The sequence below is a fragment of the Pan paniscus genome, chromosome 1 (assembly GCF_029289425.2).
Source record: "Pan paniscus chromosome 1, NHGRI_mPanPan1-v2.0_pri, whole genome shotgun sequence".
Lineage (NCBI taxonomy): Eukaryota > Metazoa > Chordata > Mammalia > Primates > Hominidae > Pan > Pan paniscus.
In genome coordinates, this window is record NC_073249.2 from 133,931,506 (window position 1) to 133,950,861 (window position 19,356).

The window sequence follows — 19,356 nt, forward strand, 5'->3', positions numbered from 1 at the left end:
TACTTACATTTTTAAAGACAGGGCCTTGCTCTGTCACCCAGGCTGGAGTGCAGTGGCACACCATAGCTCTCATAGTTCACTGAAGTCTCAAACTCCTAAGCTCAAGCAATCTTCCTACCCAATCCTCCTGCCTCAGCCTCCTGAGTAGCTGGGACCACCGTGCCTGGCTCAGGAATAAATTTAACAGAAGTTCGAGAATTGTACAATGAAAACTACATAATATCAGAGAAAGAAATTAAATAAGATCTATATAACTGGAAAGGCATTCCATGTTCATAGAAGTTAATAATATTAAAATGGCAAGTCTTCCCAAATCAATCTATAGATTCAATACAATACCTACCAAAATCCCAGCTGCGTTTTTTTGCACAGACTCACAGATTGATCCTAAAATTTACATGGAAAAGTGAAAGGAACCCAGAATAGCCAAATTGTTTTTTAAAAAGAAAAAAACTTGAGGACTCACAACGTCCCAATTTCAAAACTTACTATGAAGTAATGGTAATTAAAATATTATGGTACAGTCCTAAGTACAGACACATAAATCAATGGAATAAAACTGGGATCCAAGAACAAACTTTTACATGTATGGTTAATTTATTTTTGACAGATTGTCAAACACAAGTCAATGAGGAAAGAATTAGTTTTTTTTTAACAAATGGTACTAGAAAACTGGTATCCACATGCAAAACACTGAAGTTGGACCCCTACCTCACACCATATATAAAAAATTGACTCAAAATAGATGACGGACCTAAATGTAAAAGCTAAACTATAAAGCTCTTTAGATATGGCATCAAAAGCATAAGCAAAAAAAAAAAAATGAATAAATTGAACTTTATCAAAATTAAGAATATTTGTGCTTAAAAGGACACCATCAGGAAAGTGAAAAGATAATGCACAGGATGGGGGAAAAAAAGTCTGCAAATCATATCTGATAACAGGCTTGTATCCAAAACATATGAAAAACTCTTATAACTCAAGAATAAAAAGACAGTCCCATTTTTTAAATGAGCAAAAGACTTAAATAGACAGTTCTCCAAAGAAGGTATACAAACGGCCAACAAGTACGTGGAAAGATCCTCAATATAATTAGCCATAAGTGAAATGCAAATCAAAACCACAATGAAATACCAATTCAAACCCTAGGATGGTTATAATCAAAAGATAGACAATAATAAGTATCAGTGAGGATGTGGATAAACTGGTGAGATAATCACTCACCAGATAATCACTAGTGAGCTTGTAGAATGGCACAGTCTCTTTGAAAAACAGTTTGGCAGTTCCTCAAAACACTAATCCGAGTTATCATCTGACCCAGTAATTTCACTCCTAGATATGTGTACCCAAGAGAAACGAAAACATGTTCACCCAAACCCTATACATGAATGATCACTGCAGCATTACTTACAATAGTCAAAATGTGGGAACAACCCAAATGTCCATCAACTGATGAGTAGACAAACAAAAAAAGGTATATTCATATAATGAAATATTATTTGACCCTAAAAAGATATGAAGTGACTATAAATGCTACAACATGGCTGTTCCATGAAAACTTTAACGATATAGTTTGGATTTTGTGTGCCCGCCCAAATATCCCGTCAAATTGTAACCCCCAACATTGGAGGAGGCCCCTGGTGGGAAATGACTAGATCATGCAGGCAGATTTTCCCCCCTGCTGTTCTCATGATACTGAGTTCTCTGGTTGTTTAAAAGCGTGTGGAGCCGCCCCCATCTCTAATCCTCCTGCTGTGGCCACTTCAAGGGGGCCACTTCAACAGGAAGTTTCCTGAGGCCTCCCCAGCCATGCTTCCTGTATGGCCTGTGGAACCGTAAGCCGATCAAAATTATTTTCTTTATAAATTACCCAGTCTCAGTTATTTCTTCATAGCAGTACAAGAATGGACTAATATAGTCATGCTAAGTGAAGGAAGCCAGACATAAAAGGCCACATATTGTACTACTCCATTTACATGAAATGTCCAGAACAGGCAAATTTATAGACACAGAAGGTAGATTAGTGGTTGCCAGAGGATAGTGGATAGGTGAAGGGGACTGACTGTTAATGGATTAAGATTTTCTTTTCTTTTTGGGATGATGAAAATATTCTGAAATTAGGTATGGTGATGGCTGCACAACTTTGTGAGTATACTAAAAAAATCACTGAACTGTACACCTTCAAAGAACGCATGTGAATTATGTACATATAACTATAGTATATAAATTATATCTCAATAAAACTTATTAAAAACTGTACAGTTAAGATTTGTGCATTTCAATATATGTAAACTTCACCTAAAAATAAACCTTTAAAAAATAATAAAAACAATGGGCTGGGCACAGTGGCTCAATCCCAACACTTTAGAAGGCCACAGCAGGAGGACTGCTTGAGGCCAAAAGTTCATGACCAGCCTGGGCAACACAGTAAGATCCCGTCTCCACAAAAAAAATTAAAAATTTAAAAATTAGCCAGGTGTGGTGGTGTGCACCTGTAGTCCTAACTACTCGGCAGGCTAAGGCAGGAGGATCACTTCCGCCCAGGAGTCTGAGGCAGCAGCAAGTTATGATAGCACCACTTCACTCCAGCCTGGGTGACAGAGCAAGACCTTGTCTCTTTTTACAGAAAAAAAAAAAAAAAGAATGGTTATATAAAAGCTCACTATTCTATTCTGCTCACTTTGTATTATGTTTGAAATATTCCTTAAGTTTTTTCTACCAAAGTGTAAAAACAAAGTAATTTTTTTAAACAACAAAACGTTCCTAATATCCATTTTTTGTTGTTTTTTGACACAGAAGCAGAATCTTATATTTTAAAAAGACTAGAAGGTCACTATCTTTCATTATTCTATTGCAATGTTATATGAAAACAGAAATATGACAGAAGACATGGTATGTGGTAAAAATGAATACTTCATCTTAAATGTACAAAAAGAATCTGAACTTCCTCAGTTCTAAGGCATTTCCTCATCCTTGGATTCCTGTGGTTTCCATGGTTAATGAATGTAACAATTCCTCAATACATGGATGCAATAACCCCTACTACTGTGCTGTCCAATACAGTAGCACTGCTACATATGGCCATTTAAATTTTAGTTTTAATGAATTAAATTATAAATTCACTTCTTAGTCTCACTAGTTACATTTCTAGAGTTCAATACCCACATGCGGCTAGTGGCTACTGTACTGGATACAGCAGATATAGAACACTGCCATCACTGGAGAAATTTCTACTAGATAGCACTACTCTAACATATAAGAAATATCCACAGGGAAACTTTTACATTCCAATTTAGGATGGTTATACTGGATTTCACAGCAATAAACAAATTTTCCTGAAGAACAGGGAAAACAAAGTACAAAAATATTAACCATCAAAGATCGTTCATGGAAGTGTCGACTAACTAAAACAGCAGTTAAGTTTTACTTTCAGAACCATCAAGCTACAGATGTTGGTCATGGCAACTCCTCAGAGGCAAATTTCTCTGTTAAAATATAGATTAACAATATACTGTCAGTTTCCTCAAGTCAGATGTAAAGATTATGCTGAAAAATGATTAAAGCAAATTATCCTTCAAAGATCCCACAAAAAGGAATATTTATAATCCATGAAATCAAAGAGTTAATGACCCACAGTAAAATACACAGAATGTCTTTCCTAACAGAGCTTTGAGGCAACGGGGATGATTTAAAGAACTATTAAATATAATTGTGTCATCTAGAAAAAAGGCTTAACAAGATGATTTCTGTACAACTAGTTCTAAAACTGTGTATGCATTTCATCCTGATAGTTACACATTTCCGTTAATACCCACTAACATTATAAATGTAGTATCAGGAAGCAGGTGTGTTCTTAATTCAAATATTTAGAACATTTTTAGCACTTTAAAAAACTGCAGGTGAACTAATTTTAAAATGTGAATTCAAATACATTTTTATATTTAGGAATCTGAAAAAACAAGTCATTTTTTATTCCCTCTCAAGTTATAACTAAACTATAGGGCACTTAAAGCCATCAGTCAAAACAACTCCCTTTAAAGCATTTTCAAATCTTAAAAAGGTTATTGTGAATTTAATTACATTTTATCCACATTAACTACTTCTACATACAACTATCTTTGAAATTTACTGACCAAAAAAAAAGGAATTCCCAAGAGAGAATGAAACCATGGAAATTGAAACCAGCTTGTAGGCTAGGTATACAGGAGGGTCACATGGAATCCATCTGAAGGAGAAAGTAACTACTATTACTACTGGAGGTTCTGGAGTCAAATTAAATCAGGTACTATTTACATATTTCTAGCTCTGTACTGACCTCACATGGTGCCTTCCTATGTATTACACACAGGCCTAGCTAGGTTTTCACATTTAAGTTAGTGTTACATGGTTTCTATCTTTAACCAAAGTTAAATGTTTTAAAGAATAGAGTAACATTCCATAAGCCTTTTCCCATTGTTCACAAACCCTTGCTGTTAGTCAGATTACCCCGATAAATCCATCTGTTCCCTCTAATTGCTTCCAAAGAAAAATTCTAGCAACCAAGGACACCAGATTGTAAAACACAGAGTTAGAGTTCTGGCACTACCGAAATATGTTAAGAAATCTTGGCAAATTGGTTAAAATTCCTTAAGCCGTAATTACCTCAGTTGTAAAAATGAATACAATACAAATCTACATCCTAGACGCAGATTATGTGAGTTAGGTTTAATTAAACACAAGAAAGGCCTCATATTTTTGGTGAGCTCCAAATATAAGCTACCTAGCTTTCCCCCATCTCACTTTCCCTCCCACCGCTTCCCTTTAAGCTTTCAGGTTGTGCTTCCAACCTCCACTTCAGTGTGTTCCCCTTATCCTTACCAGCACTTACACTCGACCCCCTTTACTCCAATTCCATACAATTCCACCCTCCGATTCCAAGCTGCTACTTCCCTTTGCGCACTGCTAAGGTCCCAGGCAGCCCTCCACTCTGCTCCCCACATTTCCCTCAGCCCCCATTTCCCAACGGCTCCTCCTCTCGGCTCCCCAACCCCTCGTCACCAGGTTCATCCTGCCCCTCCAACCGTCTCCCGCCCCCAGGTTCCTTCCTGCCCTCCAAACACAGCTTCCCCGTCTCAACGTTTCATCTTGTTCCTCCAACAGACTCCCCCAACGACCTCCTCGCTCCTTTAGTCCCTATTTTCTCCCAACACTCAACTGACTACTCCTCTTCATCCATTCTTTTCAATATACACATAAATGCAAAGGCACCCACATACAGGAGCCCCCACCCCCACCTTGGTCCTCCATCTTTCCCTTTTATACTTGCTTCCTTTCTTCCTCCTTCCCCCAACCCCCATCTCCTCCGGAAGAGTCGGTTCCCAGGCCAAGGTCTCTCACCTCATTCGGTCACTTCAGTGGTGCCAACCGCTTCATACAGGAAAAAACAACCAATCCGTCCCCGTGGGCGCTTCCCCTGCGAGTCCGAGCACTTACTGGGCACCCGCCCCACCGGGTACCCGGCACATATGCACGCACAAACCGAGGTCCTTGGAGACAAGGGTTGGGGGTAGAATGAGCGTTCTTACACCGGCCTCAAACACAGCCCACTTCAATACAGCCCCTCGCCATTTTGGTTTCCCGCGGACTGCCGGTGCATTCTGGGAGCGCGGAGCGACTCCGGTGCCGAATGGCAGCTCTCCAAAGCCGCGGGGGGGCAGGGACTGCGCGGCGAGCGCGGAGGAACACCGCGCCCTGCGTCCCCGACTGGGGCTGAACAAAGAAGGACTCTTTAATGTTGCAGTGAGGCTCAGTCCTTCCGCCGCCGGGGCTAACACAATAGTGAAAGCTGCGCTCCAGATCGTCGGTAGGCTGGCACTGTTATACAGGAAAAGGGTCGTGTGCGACCTTCGGTGTGCGTGGTCGTGACGGTGCTCTGTGCATCTTGCTGGGCCGATTTCTTTTCCCTGGAGAAAACCTTAACTGAAGCACGTGTCCTCTACTTTCATCCTAAGGCCTGCTGTTAGAATTTCCTTCAGAGGGGAGAAGACCCAGGATGTCGAGATTAAATTTTATTCGGCGATTCACTGTCCAGTCCCAAACTCCTTATCAGGAGCTGCTTTTATGAAAGACTTTCAGACGATTTTTTTCCTAACGATGAAAGGTTGTTTTCTGTTTACCCGCTTTGCAGTCCTTCCTAGTTGTAATGAAATCTGAGAATAGTCCCCTGCAAAATGGTTTAAGAAAACAGAATTGTTTATTAGTGCAGACCCTTAGCCTGCCCAGATTCTGCTGCCTACAGGGGTCCCAACTGACAAGCTGTGAGATTGTATGCTTGTCTCTTTAACTTACACCTAGATACAACCCAGCTCCTCTTAGTAGCCACGTGTGGAATCTTTATTTATAATTTCGTCAAAATATTTTTAAAGCCATTTTATATTTTTGTCCCATATTATGCCACAGGGATAGTGAACACCATATTTTTTCTGTCTCTGAAAAAGTACCTCTTGTGGTCTAAGCTCATTTGGCTCATACTTCAAAAGGGGTTCCCTCAACCTGTGATCTCAGAATTTGGCAAATAAGCATATTCGTTTTATCCAATACCATTCAATACTTTAAATATTGTGGTCATACCCTTCCACTCCTCTGCTTCTCCTGAATAATAGTCCTAATCTTTTAAGTCTGTCTTCTTACTGTACCCTCACTGTATCTACTTACCTACCACCTTTCAGGTTTCACTTTATTTCAATTCTCATCATCGTCTCTCATAAATTCGTCTTAAGTGACCTTCATACGTTGGCTGAGGAAAATTTTGACTTAAAAAAAGCAGATGCAGCCGGGCGCAGTGGCTCACGCCTGTAATTCCAGCACTTTGGGAGGCCGAGACAGGCAGATCACCTGAGGTCGGGAATTCGAGACCAACCTGATCAACTTGGAGAAACCCCGTCTCTACTAAAAATACAAAAATTAGCCAGGTGTGGTGGCACATGCCTGTAATCCCAGCTACTCGGGAGGCTGAGACAGGAGAATCGCTTGAACTCAGGAGGCAGAGGTTGTGGTGAGCCAAGATCGTGCCATTGCACTCCAGCCTAGGCAACAAGAGCAAAAACTCCATCTCAAAAAAAAAAAAAAAAAAAAAAGTAGATGCATTCCCATTCAGGAACGTGGCATTAAGGTAAATAAATAAATAAAATATTAAAAAGTAGATGCAGTACAAAAATTAATAAAGATATTGCACAAACAGATATATTTGCTGTGCAGCTAAGCCTAATCAGAGAACATCTGTTTTGGAGAACGTTTGGTCTAAGTTTTCCTCAACATTTCTGTAAAGTGGTCACCAAGCCTCAACTTCAAAATCTTCAGTGATTCAATACTTCAGACGCATTCATTTCCACCTCAGAAACTAATAATTTGGGCTCTTTGGCTACACAAAAGTATTCTAATCCCTTATACATTAGAGAAGTAAATTATGCCTCTATCAAAAAAAAGTGTTATTTTTCTGTGCAAATGTGTGAGTACAAAGGTGTAAGCAAACCAAGTGTTCAGAGATTTAAGGACACTCAGGGAGTCACAGTCAAGTATAAAGAATACCTGTCAGCCAGCCACCAGCAACTCACTCCTGTAATCCCAGTATTTTGAAAGGCCAAGGTAGAAGGATCACTTGAGCTGGGGAGTTCCAGACCAGTATGCAGTCTGGGCCACATAGTGAGACCCTGTCTCTACAAAAAATTTAAAAATTAGCTGGGCCCCTGCCTGTAGTCCCAGCTATTCAGGAGGCTGAGGTGGTAGGCTTACTTGAGCCACAGTGAGACTGCCTCAAAAAAAAAAAAAAAAAAAAAAAAAAACCTGCTGTAGTTGTGGTTCCTCGGAAATATAGAGTGAACTCTGATCAGAGTAAACTGTACCCTTTATTGTTGTATGTATTTCTGTGATCATCCTTAGGGTCGTTCATAAGTATTCTGGTTCCCCTCTCTTCCAGACACATAGTAAAATTGCACTCTCTGGCCGGGCGCGGTGGCCACGCCTGTAATCCCAGCACTTTGGGAGGCTGAGGGGGGCAGATCACTTGAGGCCAGGAATTCCAGACTAGCATGGCCAACATGGCAAAACTCTGTCTCTACTAAAAATACAAAAATTAGCCGGGCATGGTGGTGCATGCATGTAATCCCAGCTATTTGGGAGGCTGAGGCAGAGAATCACTTGAACCTAGGAGGCCGAGATTGCAGTGAGCCAAGATTGCACCGCTGCACTCCAGCCTAGGCGACAGAGGGAGACTCTGTCTCGAAGAAAAAAGAAAAAAAAATTTGCACTCTCTTGCACCCCTGAAGTTAATTGCTTTGACCAATAAAATGGGTGACATGTATCACTTCTCAGGAGAATCTTTAAGAAGCAGAGACACATCTCCCTCTCCCATGCTATGGTAATCGTGGAAGCTTGGGTTGAGATAGAATGTCTGTCGCTTTCAGTTCCTAAATGTCTACAATAAGCAGTGACTAGAATTGTGCAATCATCACCACAATCCACTTTTAAAACATTTCCATCACCCCCAAAAAATTCATTATGCGCATTTGCAGTCAACCCTCCTTCCAAGCCCTAGGCAATCTGCTATCTGCTTTCTGACAATTTCATATAAATGGTTTCATACAATAAGTAGTCTTTTGCATCTGGCTTCTTTCACTCAGAATGATATTTTTTAGGTTCATCTACATTGTACCAGTCAGTAGTTATTTCTTTTTATTGCCAAATAGACTCCATTTGAATGAATGTACTACATTTTGTTTATCCATTCGCCAGTTGAAGGACATTTATGTTGTTTTCAATCTGGGGCTATTATAAATAAGACTGCTATGAACATTTGTGTACAAATCTTTGTATGGACATTCGTTTTTTATTTTTCTTGAGTAGATCCCTAGAAGTGGAATTACAGAGTTGTATGATAAGTTTATGTTTAACTTTTTAAGATACTGCCAAACTGTTTTCCAAAGTGTAAGCAATATGTAAGCCTTCCAGTTTCCCAATATCCTCACTGATACTTGTCTGTCTTTCTGATTTCACTCATAACAGTAGGGATTGCTAGGCATGGTGGCTCACACCTGTAATCCTAGCACTTTGGGAGGCCAAGGCTGGAGGATTGCTTGAGCCCGGAAGTTTGAGACCAGCCAGGGCAATACAGTGAAACCTTGTCTCTAAAAAAATAATAATTTTTTTTTTTTAGATGGAGTCTGTCTCTGTCACCCAGGCTGGAGTGCAGTGGCACAATCTTGGCTTACTGCAACCTCTGCCTCCTGAGTTCAAGCGATTCTCCTGCCTCAGCCTCCTGAATAGCTGGGATTACAGGCACGTGCCACCACGCCCGGCTAATTTTTGTATTTTTAGTAGAGACTGGGTTTCACCATGTTGGTCAGGCTGGTCTCAAATTCCTGACCTTGTGATCTGCCTGCCTCGGCCTCCCAAAGTGCTGGGATTACAGGCATGAGCCACTGCACCTGGCCAAAAAAAAAAAAATTATTATAATAATTTAAAACAGTGGGAGTGAAGTGGTTCATTGTGGTTTCCCTAATGGCTAGTGCTATTGAGCATCTTTGGTTTGTTACCCATTCTTATATCTTCTTTAGTGAAGTGCCTACTCAAATATTTTATGTATTTTTTAACTGGACAATCTTCTTATATCAACTTGTAAGAGTTCTTTATATATTCTAGATTTAGGTTCTTTAACAGAAGCATGATTTGCAAATATTGTCTTCCTGTCTATGACTTTATGACTTGTCTTTTCATTTTTCATAATGATGTCTTTTCTTTTTCCCCCAGAAACAAGGTCTCACTCTGTTGCCCAGCCTGGAGTGTAGTGGCACTGATCATAGCCCACCATAACCTCAAATTCCTAGGCTCAAGCAATCCTCCCATATTAGCTTCTCAAGTAGCTGAGACTACAGGTGCACACCACCACTCCCAGCTAATTTTGTTTTAATTTTTTTAGAGATGGGATCTCTATATGTAGCCCAGGCTGGCCTGGAACTCTTGGCCTCAAGCCATCCTCCCACCTCAGCCTCTCAAGTAACTGGGATTACAGGTGCAAGCCACCCTTGCCAGGGCTTAATGTATTTTGAAGGGAAAAAAATTTATTTTAAGTTCAATGAAATCCTATTTATCTTTTTTTAAATGCCATATGCTTTTGGTGTTATAACTAAGAATTATTTTACCAAAGTCTATTTTCTATTATGTTTTCTTCTAGAAGTTTATAGGTTTAGCTCTTATATGTAAGTCTATGATCCATTTCGAGTTAATTTTTGTGCACAGTGTGAGGTGTAGGTCTGTATTAATCTTCTTGTGGCTGGGTGTGGTGGCTTCTGCCTGTAATCCCAACACTTTGAGAGGCTGAGGTGGGAGGATTGCTTGAGCCCAGGAGTTTGAGACCATCCTGGGCAACATGGCAAAACCCTGTCGCTACAAAAAATACAAAAAAAAAAAATTAACTGGGCATGGTGGTGTGCACTTGTAGTCCCAGGTACTTTGGAGGCTGAGGTGGGAGGATCAATTAAGCCTGGGAGGTTGAGGCTGCAGTGAGCTGTGATCTTGCCACTGAGCAGTAGCCTGGGCAACAAAGCAAGACCCTGTCTCAAAAAAAATTTTTTTTTTGCATGTGAATATTCAAATGGTGAAACAAACTTTTGTTGTATTAGCCACTGCAGTTTGGAGTTGTCTGCTACCCAGCATATTTTAGCCTACTCTGACTGATACAATCTAGATTTGTTAATACAGGCATACCTGTATTAATCTGCAGGATCGGTAGCAGACCACCACAAAAAGCAAATAGTCACATGAATTTTTTTGGTTTCTCAGTACATATAAAAGTCATGTTTACACTATACTGTAGTCTATTAAGTGTTCAATAGCATTATTTCTTTAAACAAATCTTAATTTAAAAATGCTTTATTGCTAAAAAAAAATGTTAAAAATTATCTGAGCCTTCAGAAAGTCATAGTCTTTTTGCTGATGGAGGGTCTTGCTTCCATGTTGACGGCTGCTGACTGATCAGGGTGGTGATTGCTAAAGGTTTGTGGGGTGGCTGTGGCAATTTCTGAAAACAAGACAACAATGAAGTGTGCTACATCGATTGACTGTTCCTTTCACAAAAGATTACTTGGTAGCATATGATGCTGTTTGATAACATTTTACTCACAGTAGAACTTTCAAAAATTGGCTGAGTCAGGTGGCTCACACCTGTAATCCCAGCACTTTGGAAGGTTGAGGCAGAAGGGTTACTTAAGTCCAGGAGTTCGAGACCAGCCTAAGTACCATGGCGAGACCCCTTCACTACAAAAAATAAAAATAATAAAAATAAATTAGCTAGGCATGGTGTAACATGTCAGTAGTCCCAGATACTTGGAAGACTGAGGAGGGAAGATGGCTTGAGCCTGGGAGGTCAAGGCTGCAGTGAGTTGTGTTCATGCCACTGCACTCCAGCCTGGAGTGAGACTTTTTTTTTTTTTTTTTTTTGAGGCGGAGTTTCGCTCTTGTTTCCCAGGCTGGAGTGCAATGGTGTGATCTTGGCTCACTGCAACCCCCGCCTCCTGGGTTCAAGCAATTATACTGCTTCAGCCTCCCTAGTACCTGGGATTACAGGTGCCTACCACCACACCCAGCTAATTTTTTGTATTTTTAGTAGAGACAGCGTTTCATTATGTTGGCCAGGCTGGTCTCGAACTCCTGACCTCAGGCGATCCACCCACCTCAGCCTCCCAGAGTGATGGGATTACAGGCATGAGCCACCATGCCCGGCTGACCCTGTCTCAAAAAAAAAAAAAAAAAAAAATTGGAGTCAATCCTCTCAAACCCTGCTGCTTTATCATCTAAGTTTATATAATATTCCAAATCCTTTCTCATAATTTATTTATTTTTTTTTTTGAGATGGACTCTCACTCTGTCACCTAGACTGGAGTGCAATGGCCCAATCTCCACTCACTGCAACCTCTGCCTCCCAGGTTCAAGCGATTCTCCTGCCTCAGCCTCCTGAGTAGCTGGGATTACAGGCACGTGCCACCATGCCTGGCTAATTTTTGTATTTTTAGTAGAGACGGGGTTTCACCATGTTAGCCAGGCTGGTCTTCAACTCCTGACCTCAAGTGATCCACCCACCTCAGCCTCCCATAGTGCTGGGATTACAGGTGTGAGGCACCATGCCCAGCCTGTCATTTCAACAATGTTCACAGCATCTTCACTGGAGTAGGTTTCATCTCAAGAAACCACTTTCCTTAGAACAGTGATTGCCAAGGGCTGGGGGAGGGGATGTGTTAGCCCATTCTCACGTTGCCATAAAGATCTACCTGAGACTGTGTAATTTATAAAGAAAAGAGGTTTAATTGACTCACAGTTCCACAGGCTATATGTGAAGCATGGCTAGGGAGGCCTCAGGAATTATGGTGAAAGGTGAAAGGGAGGTAAGCACATCCTCACAAGGCCAGCAGGGGATAGAGAGAGAGAGCCAGAGGGAAGGTGCTACATACTTTTAAACAATCAGATCTTGTGAGAACTCACTATCATGAGAACAGCAAGGGGGAAATCTGCCCCCATGATCTAATCATCTCCCACCAGGCCCCTCCCCCAACACTGGGGATGACAATTCAACATGAAATTTGAGTGGGGACCCAGAGCCAAATCATATCGGGAAGGATAAGAAGTGAGTAACAGCTTAATGGGTATGGGGTTTCCCTTTGGTGTAATGAAAATGTTTTGGAACTAGATAGAGGAGATGATTGCACAAGTGTGAATGTACTAAATGCCATTGAACTATTCACCTTAAAATGGTTACTTTTATGTTACCTGGATTTTACTTCAATTTTTAAAATACTTGAAAAGAAAAAATAAACCACTTTCTTTGCTCATTCATGAGAAGCAACTCCTCATCTGTTCAAGTTTGATCATAAGATTGTAGCAATTAAGGCACATCTTCAGCCTCCACTTCTAATTCTAGTTCTCTTGCTCTTTCTACCACATCTGCAGTGACTTCCTCCACTGAAGGACTCCCTCCAAGTCATCCATGAAATTTAGGATCAGCTTCTTCCAAACTCCTGTTAATGTTGATATTTTGACCTCCTCCCATGAATCGTGAATATTATTTTTTATTTGTTATTTTTTATTTATTTATTTTATTTTTTTGAGAAGAAGTCTTGCTCTGTCGCCCAGGCTGAAGTGCAGTGGCGCAATCTCGGCTCACTGCAAGCTCCGCCTCCCGGGTTCACGCCATTCTCCTGCCTCAGCCTCCCAAGTAGCTGGGACTACAGGCGCCCACTGCCACGGCTGGCTAATTTTTGTATTTTTAGTAGAGACGGGGTTTCACTGTGTTAGCCAGGATGGTCTCGATCTCTTGACCTCATGATCCGCCCACCTTGGCCTCCCAAAGTGCTGGAATTACAGGTGGGAGCCACTGCGCCCAGCCGAATCGTGAATATTCTTAATGGCATCTAGAATGGTGAATCCTTTCCAGGTGGTTTTCAATTTACTTTGCCCAGATACATCAGAGGAAACACTATCTAAGGTAGCCATCACCTTACAAAATGTATTTCTTAAATAATAAGACTTGAAAGTCAAAATTAATCCTTGATTCACAGCTGCTGAATGGATGTTGTGTTAGCAGGCACGAAAACAACATTCATCTCCTTGTACAACGTTCATCTTCATCAGAGCTCCTGGGCAACTAGGTGCATTGTCAATGAACAGTAATATTTTGAAAGAAATCTTTTTCTCTGAGCAGTAGGTCTCAACAGTGGGCTTAAAATATTCAGTAAACCATGCTATAATCAGATGCGCGGTTGTCTGCTTTGTTGTTCCATTGGTAGAGCACAGGTAGGGTAGATTTAATATAATTCTTAAGGACCCTTTGATGTTCAGATGGCAAATGAGCATTGGCTTCAACTTAAGGTCACCAGCTGCATTAGGCCCTAAGAAGAGAGTCATCCTGTCCTTTGAAGCCTAGAAGCCAGGCATTGACTTCTCTCTAGCTATGAAGGCCTAAGCTGGCATCTTCTTCCAACAAAACGCTGTTTCATCTCTATTGAAAAATCTGTCATTTAGTCTAGCCACCTTCATCAGTTATCTTGGCTATATCTTCTGGATAACGTGATGCAGCTTCTACATCAACACATGCTACTTCATCTTGCACTTTTATGTGATACAGATTCTTTCCTTAAACCTCATGAACCAACTTCTGCTAGCTTCTAACTTTTCTTCTGCAGCTTTTTCACCATCTTAGCCTTCATAGAATGGAAGAGAGTTAGGGCCTTACTCCGGATTAGGCTTTGGTTTAAGCAAATGAATGTTGTAGCTGGTTCGATGTTCTATCCAGACCATGAAAAGTTTCTCTATATCAGCAATAAGGCTGTTTTACTTTCTTATTATTTGTGTGTTCACTGGAGTAGCACTTTTAATTTTCTTCCAGAACTTTTACTCTGCGTTCAGAACTTGGCTAAATGTTTGGCAAAAGAGGCCTACCTTTTGGCCTATCTCAACTTTTAATATGCCTTGCTCACTAAGCCTAATCATTTCTAGCTTTTGATTTAAAGTGAGAGATGTGTGGCTCTTCCTTTCACTTGAACTCTTAGAGCTATTGTAGGGTTATTAATTGGCCTAATTTCAATACTTTGTGTCTCAGGAAATAGGGAGGCAAGAGGAGAGGGTAAGAGACAGGGGAACGGCTGGTTGGTGGAGTAGTCAGAATACACACAACATTCATCAATTAAGTTTGCCATCTTATATGGGCACAATCATGGCACCCCAAAATAATTACAATAGAAACATCAATGATCATTGATCACAGATCACCATAACAGATATAATAATAATGGAAAAGTTTGAAATATTGTCAGAATTACCAAAATGTGACACACAGACACGAAATGACCACATGCTGTCAGAAAAATGGTACCAATAGACTTGCTTGATGCCACATTGCCCCAAACTTTCAATTTGTAAAAAAATGCAGTATCTGTGAAGCACAATTAAAAAATGAAGTAAGCCTACATATGGGAATTCCACTATTTTGTCATGAACCTAAGACTGCTCTAAATTTTTTTTTTTTTTTTGAGATGGAGTCTCACTTTGTTGCCCAGGCTGGAGTGCAGTGGCGTGATCTCGGCTCACTGCAACTGCAACCTCTGCCTCTCAGGTTCAAGAGATTCTCCTGTCTCAGCCTTCGAGTAGCTGGGACTACAGGCGCCCACCACCATGCCCGGCTAATTTTTTGTATTTTTAGTAGAGATGGGGTTTCACTGTGTTAGCCAGGATGGTCTCGATCTCCTGACCTCGTGATCCACCCACCTCGGCCTCCCAAAGTGCTGAGATTACAGGCATGAGCCACTGCACCCAGCCTAAAATGTCTATTTTTTAATAAAACCAAACAACCTTGTAACTGTGGCAGCTATTATTCCTATGTGGAACTTTTTCATTTGTTTATTTAGGTATGTTGTACCGCAATTTTAAGAAATAAATAGAAGGTTTCCCTTTTCTAGCTTACCTCTGTCCACCTATTGTTCAAATTGGAACTCTCTCTCTTAGCTTCTCTGGTGAGTGAAGTAGTGCTCCCTAAAGAGATTTGAAAATACTAATGTAAGAAATATTTCCTTTATTCACTTTCAGAGGGAGTTCAAGTAGTTGTCAAATTGTCATAGTTGTCAAGTGAATGAATTAACTAGTTCAACAAATAATAATCAGTTTTCCTACCTTGAGTGAGCCTGGGATGTTCTTAGCCCTTGGTTCCCAAATTATGGTCTCCAGATCAGCTGCACTAGCATCACCTGGGAACTTATTATAAATATACATTCCTGGCCAGGCATGGTGGCTCACGCCTGTAATCCCAGCACTTTGGGAGCCCAAGGCGGGTGGATCACCTGAGGTCAGGAGTTCGAGACCAGCCTGGCCAAAACAGTGAAACCTCATCTCCACCAAAAATACAAAAATTAGCTGGGCATGGTGGCACTTGCCTGTAATCCCAGCTTCTCGGGAGGCTGAGGCAGGAGAATTGCTTGGACTCAGGAGGTGGAGGTTGCAGTGAGCTGAAATCATGCCACTGCACTCCAGCCTGAGTGACAGAGCAAAACTCCCTCTCTGAAAAAAAAAAGAAAAAAGAAATATACATTCCTGGACCCCACTTCAGACATACTGAATCAGAAATTCTTGACCAGGTGCGTTGGCTCATACCTGTAATCTGAGCACTTTGGGAGGCCAAGACAGGCGGATAACTTGAGGTCAGGAGTTCAAGACCAGCCTGGCCAACATAGTGAGACCCCATCTCTACTAAAAGTACCAAAATTATCCAGGTGTGGTGGCACTCACCTGTAGTCTTAGCTACTCGGGAAGCTGAGGCACGAGAATCGCTTGAACCCAGGAGACAGAGGGTGCCGTGAGCCAAGATCGCACCACTGCACTCCAGCCTGGGCGACAGAGTAAGACTCCATCTCAAAAAAAAAAAAAAAAAAAAGAAAAAGAAAAGAAAAAGAAAGAAACTCTGGGGGTGGGGCCCAGCAATCTATGTTTTTCCCAGCCTTTCAGATCATTCTGATGCATGTTCAAGTTTAAGAATAACAGTTCTAGATAGTGATGATACAGAGGCAAAGAAAACAAAGTGCTTATCCTCTTGGAGCAATAATAAACAAATAGTTATACATAAAATTTCAGGCAGAGGTGAGTGTTATCAGGGAAACCAGAACAGGAGACGGAGGGAGAACACAGAGGATGCTCAGGCAGGGTCTCCCTGAGGGGTAGGAGCTCTGAAGTCACATAGGGCAGAGTCTGAAAATTGGCAATCCACCAGTTTCTAGCCTTTTAAATGTTTGGTTTCCTCATCTGCTAAAATAGAGATAATAATATTACTTACCTTACAAGCTCACTCTGAAGATTAAATAAGATAATGCTTATAAAATCCTTGCAACTGTTTCTGGCACAGAATAAGCCTTAAATAAATGTCAGCGCTCCAAATATGAGGGCAGGGGAGTGCTGTAGATGTATACTTGGGAATCATCAATGTAGAAATTAGTAGTAAAATAGATGAAAAGATAGATAAACCAACACACAAAAAGAGAAGAGGATGGATGGTGGGATCATGTTGGTAGAGACAGAAGTGGGTTGAGAGATGGTGAGAAAGTAAAGAAATGAAGATGAGGAGAGGGAGCTTTTATGTGTACCCAGCTAAAGCTGGAAACTTGGAAAAGAAGGCCAATAGATTAGGTGACCAACCAACCATCCTGGGTGTGGGACTTTCAGTGCTAAAATTAGGAAAGTCCTGGGCAAGCTGGGCCAACCTGGTCACTTTAGCAGTGGATATAACCATAGGGGATGAAGTAGACAATAAATACTCTGACCTTTCTTTCCTGGTGCCCTCTGATCTCCATACAGTAAGCTTATAAGGTGCCTTTATGGTGTCTTGACCCAACCAGAAGCCAGAGGGCAAGGGAGCTGGGGTAATATAGACCAGAGAAGTCGGTCTTGCCTGGTCACAGACCAGGGCAAAGAAAGGACAGAGAATCAACCTGGAAGGACAAAGACAATGACCAGCACAGTGGCAAAACTGGAATTAAAATTGTCTTGGATAAATCTGACTCCAGAGCTCTTCTTCTTCTTCTTTTTTTTTTTTTTCAGACAGGGTCTCACTCTCGTTACCCAAGCTGGAGTGTAGTAGCTCAATCTCGGCTCACTGCAGCCTCAACTTCCCAAGCTTAGGTGATCCCCCCACCTCAGCCTCCCAAGTAGCTGGGACTACAGGCAGCCACCACCACACCTGACTAATTGTTTTTGTATTTTTAGTAGAGACAGGATTTTTCCACATTGCCCGGGCTGGTCTCTAACTCCTGGGCTCAAGCAATCTGCTCGCCTTGGCCTCCCAAAGTGCTGGGATTATAGGGGCCAGCCACTGTGCCTAGCCCAGAGCTTTTATTCTTTTTCCAGCCTTATCTAAAGGTAGAAAGCCCTCTAGGAGTGATGAGTGCTTTCTGCATCCTCAAATTAACCCTACATAAAATTTTAAAAATTACCCAAAGATATTCTTTGGTATCTGAACAGCCCACAAAGCTTTTCTTTTTTCTTTAAAGACAGGTTCTTGCTCTATTGCCCAGGCTGGAGTGCTGTGGTGCAATCATAGCTCACTCTCACCTCAAACTCCTGGGGTCAAACCATCCTCCCATCTCAGCCTCCCAAAGCACTGAGATTGCAGATGTGAGCCACTGTGCCCAGCCATCTTTAAAAAACAAAAATTGTATACATTCAGTGGTGACTATAATGTACAAGAGGCAGACAGGATCTAGATGCTCCAGAAATAGAGTTAGTGGAGAAAATCCCTATGGGGACTCTGGACTCCCTCTGAAAAGATTTAGGTACAGGATGGTCCCAGGTGCTAGGAACTGTTTCCCAGCTCACTCCCTCCCTGGAAGGCTTAATCCTCAAATCACACTTGATGCGAGCTCTGGCAAGTGTCAGTGGTCAAAGACCACTATTCACATGGTACCTTTTTGAAGACCGGAAGGCCCAACTGCCCCATACCCCAGGCACCTCCAGCTCACCCAGGCTCCATTGCCACCAATGGCCAGAACTTTCAAAATTAGCAATATTAAAACTTTTGGAGCATTTATCACAGAAAATCTTCATAGCAAGGTAAAGCAAAATTCTTATCATTGATACTACCTCAGCCTATAAAAATATTTCATTGTACTTTTAGTCATGGCAAATCTTTTTGCTTCATTGAAATAGGAGAATATCTTTTTGCTACTTTAAATAAGCTTGCTCTTAAAACTAAGTGTGCCATGCAATTATCAAAAAGATTTGAGAGACTATAAGTGAAACATAGGAAGTTATGTAACTAGTTGCCAAGTGGTAGTGCATTATAAATATGACAGTGATTCCCAAAAGACTATAGATAACTTTCCAAAGTAATTAGGTGAATTTGTGACAGAGGATACTTATATACCACCATTCACTGGAGCAAAAGCCAACCAGTCTTCTCCTATTTTTCTTCTAACAACTCAGATCCTAGAAATACCAATGGGCAAGTCAGTAATGGAAAGGCAAGAGGTAAAGTGTTTCACTCATTCATTTAACAATAATCCATTAAGTGCCTACTGTATATTTTTCTGTAGTTTAACATGTATTTATTAGATTACTGTGTACCCTTAAAGAATATCTAATCTAATTGGGGAAATACAATGCATGAAGCAGTAAGAGGCATTAAATAATTAAATGCTAGGTTGTGAAGTGAATACTATAATTATTATATGCATTCAAAAGAGATAATATTAGGGTTAGAATAGCGAAAAAAGTCTTCATTCCCTTAGCACCCATTTATTGAGCATGTTAAATAAAATATAGCAGGTCCAAAATGGAATCACCCATGCTAAAGTT

The 19,356-nt window shown here is 41.1% G+C and overlaps 1 protein-coding gene across 4 annotated transcripts in view; it reads right to left on the minus strand.

Annotated features, from left to right (window-relative positions):
* MTF2 (metal response element binding transcription factor 2) overlaps positions 1–5,749 on the minus strand; it is a 59,969-nt gene extending 54,220 nt beyond the window's left edge. The window contains exon 1 of one of the 4 annotated variants that reach the window (XM_003808430.5): positions 5,377–5,749. In XM_003808430.5, coding sequence (XP_003808478.1) covers positions 5,377–5,381 — 5 coding nt within the window. In that variant the 5' untranslated portion in view covers positions 5,382–5,749. The remainder of the gene's footprint in view (positions 1–5,376) is intronic. The other 3 variants (XM_008960508.4, XM_024931009.4, XM_008960509.4) reach the window with 3 other exon arrangements.
* Between the last annotated feature and the right edge of the window lie 13,607 nt (positions 5,750–19,356).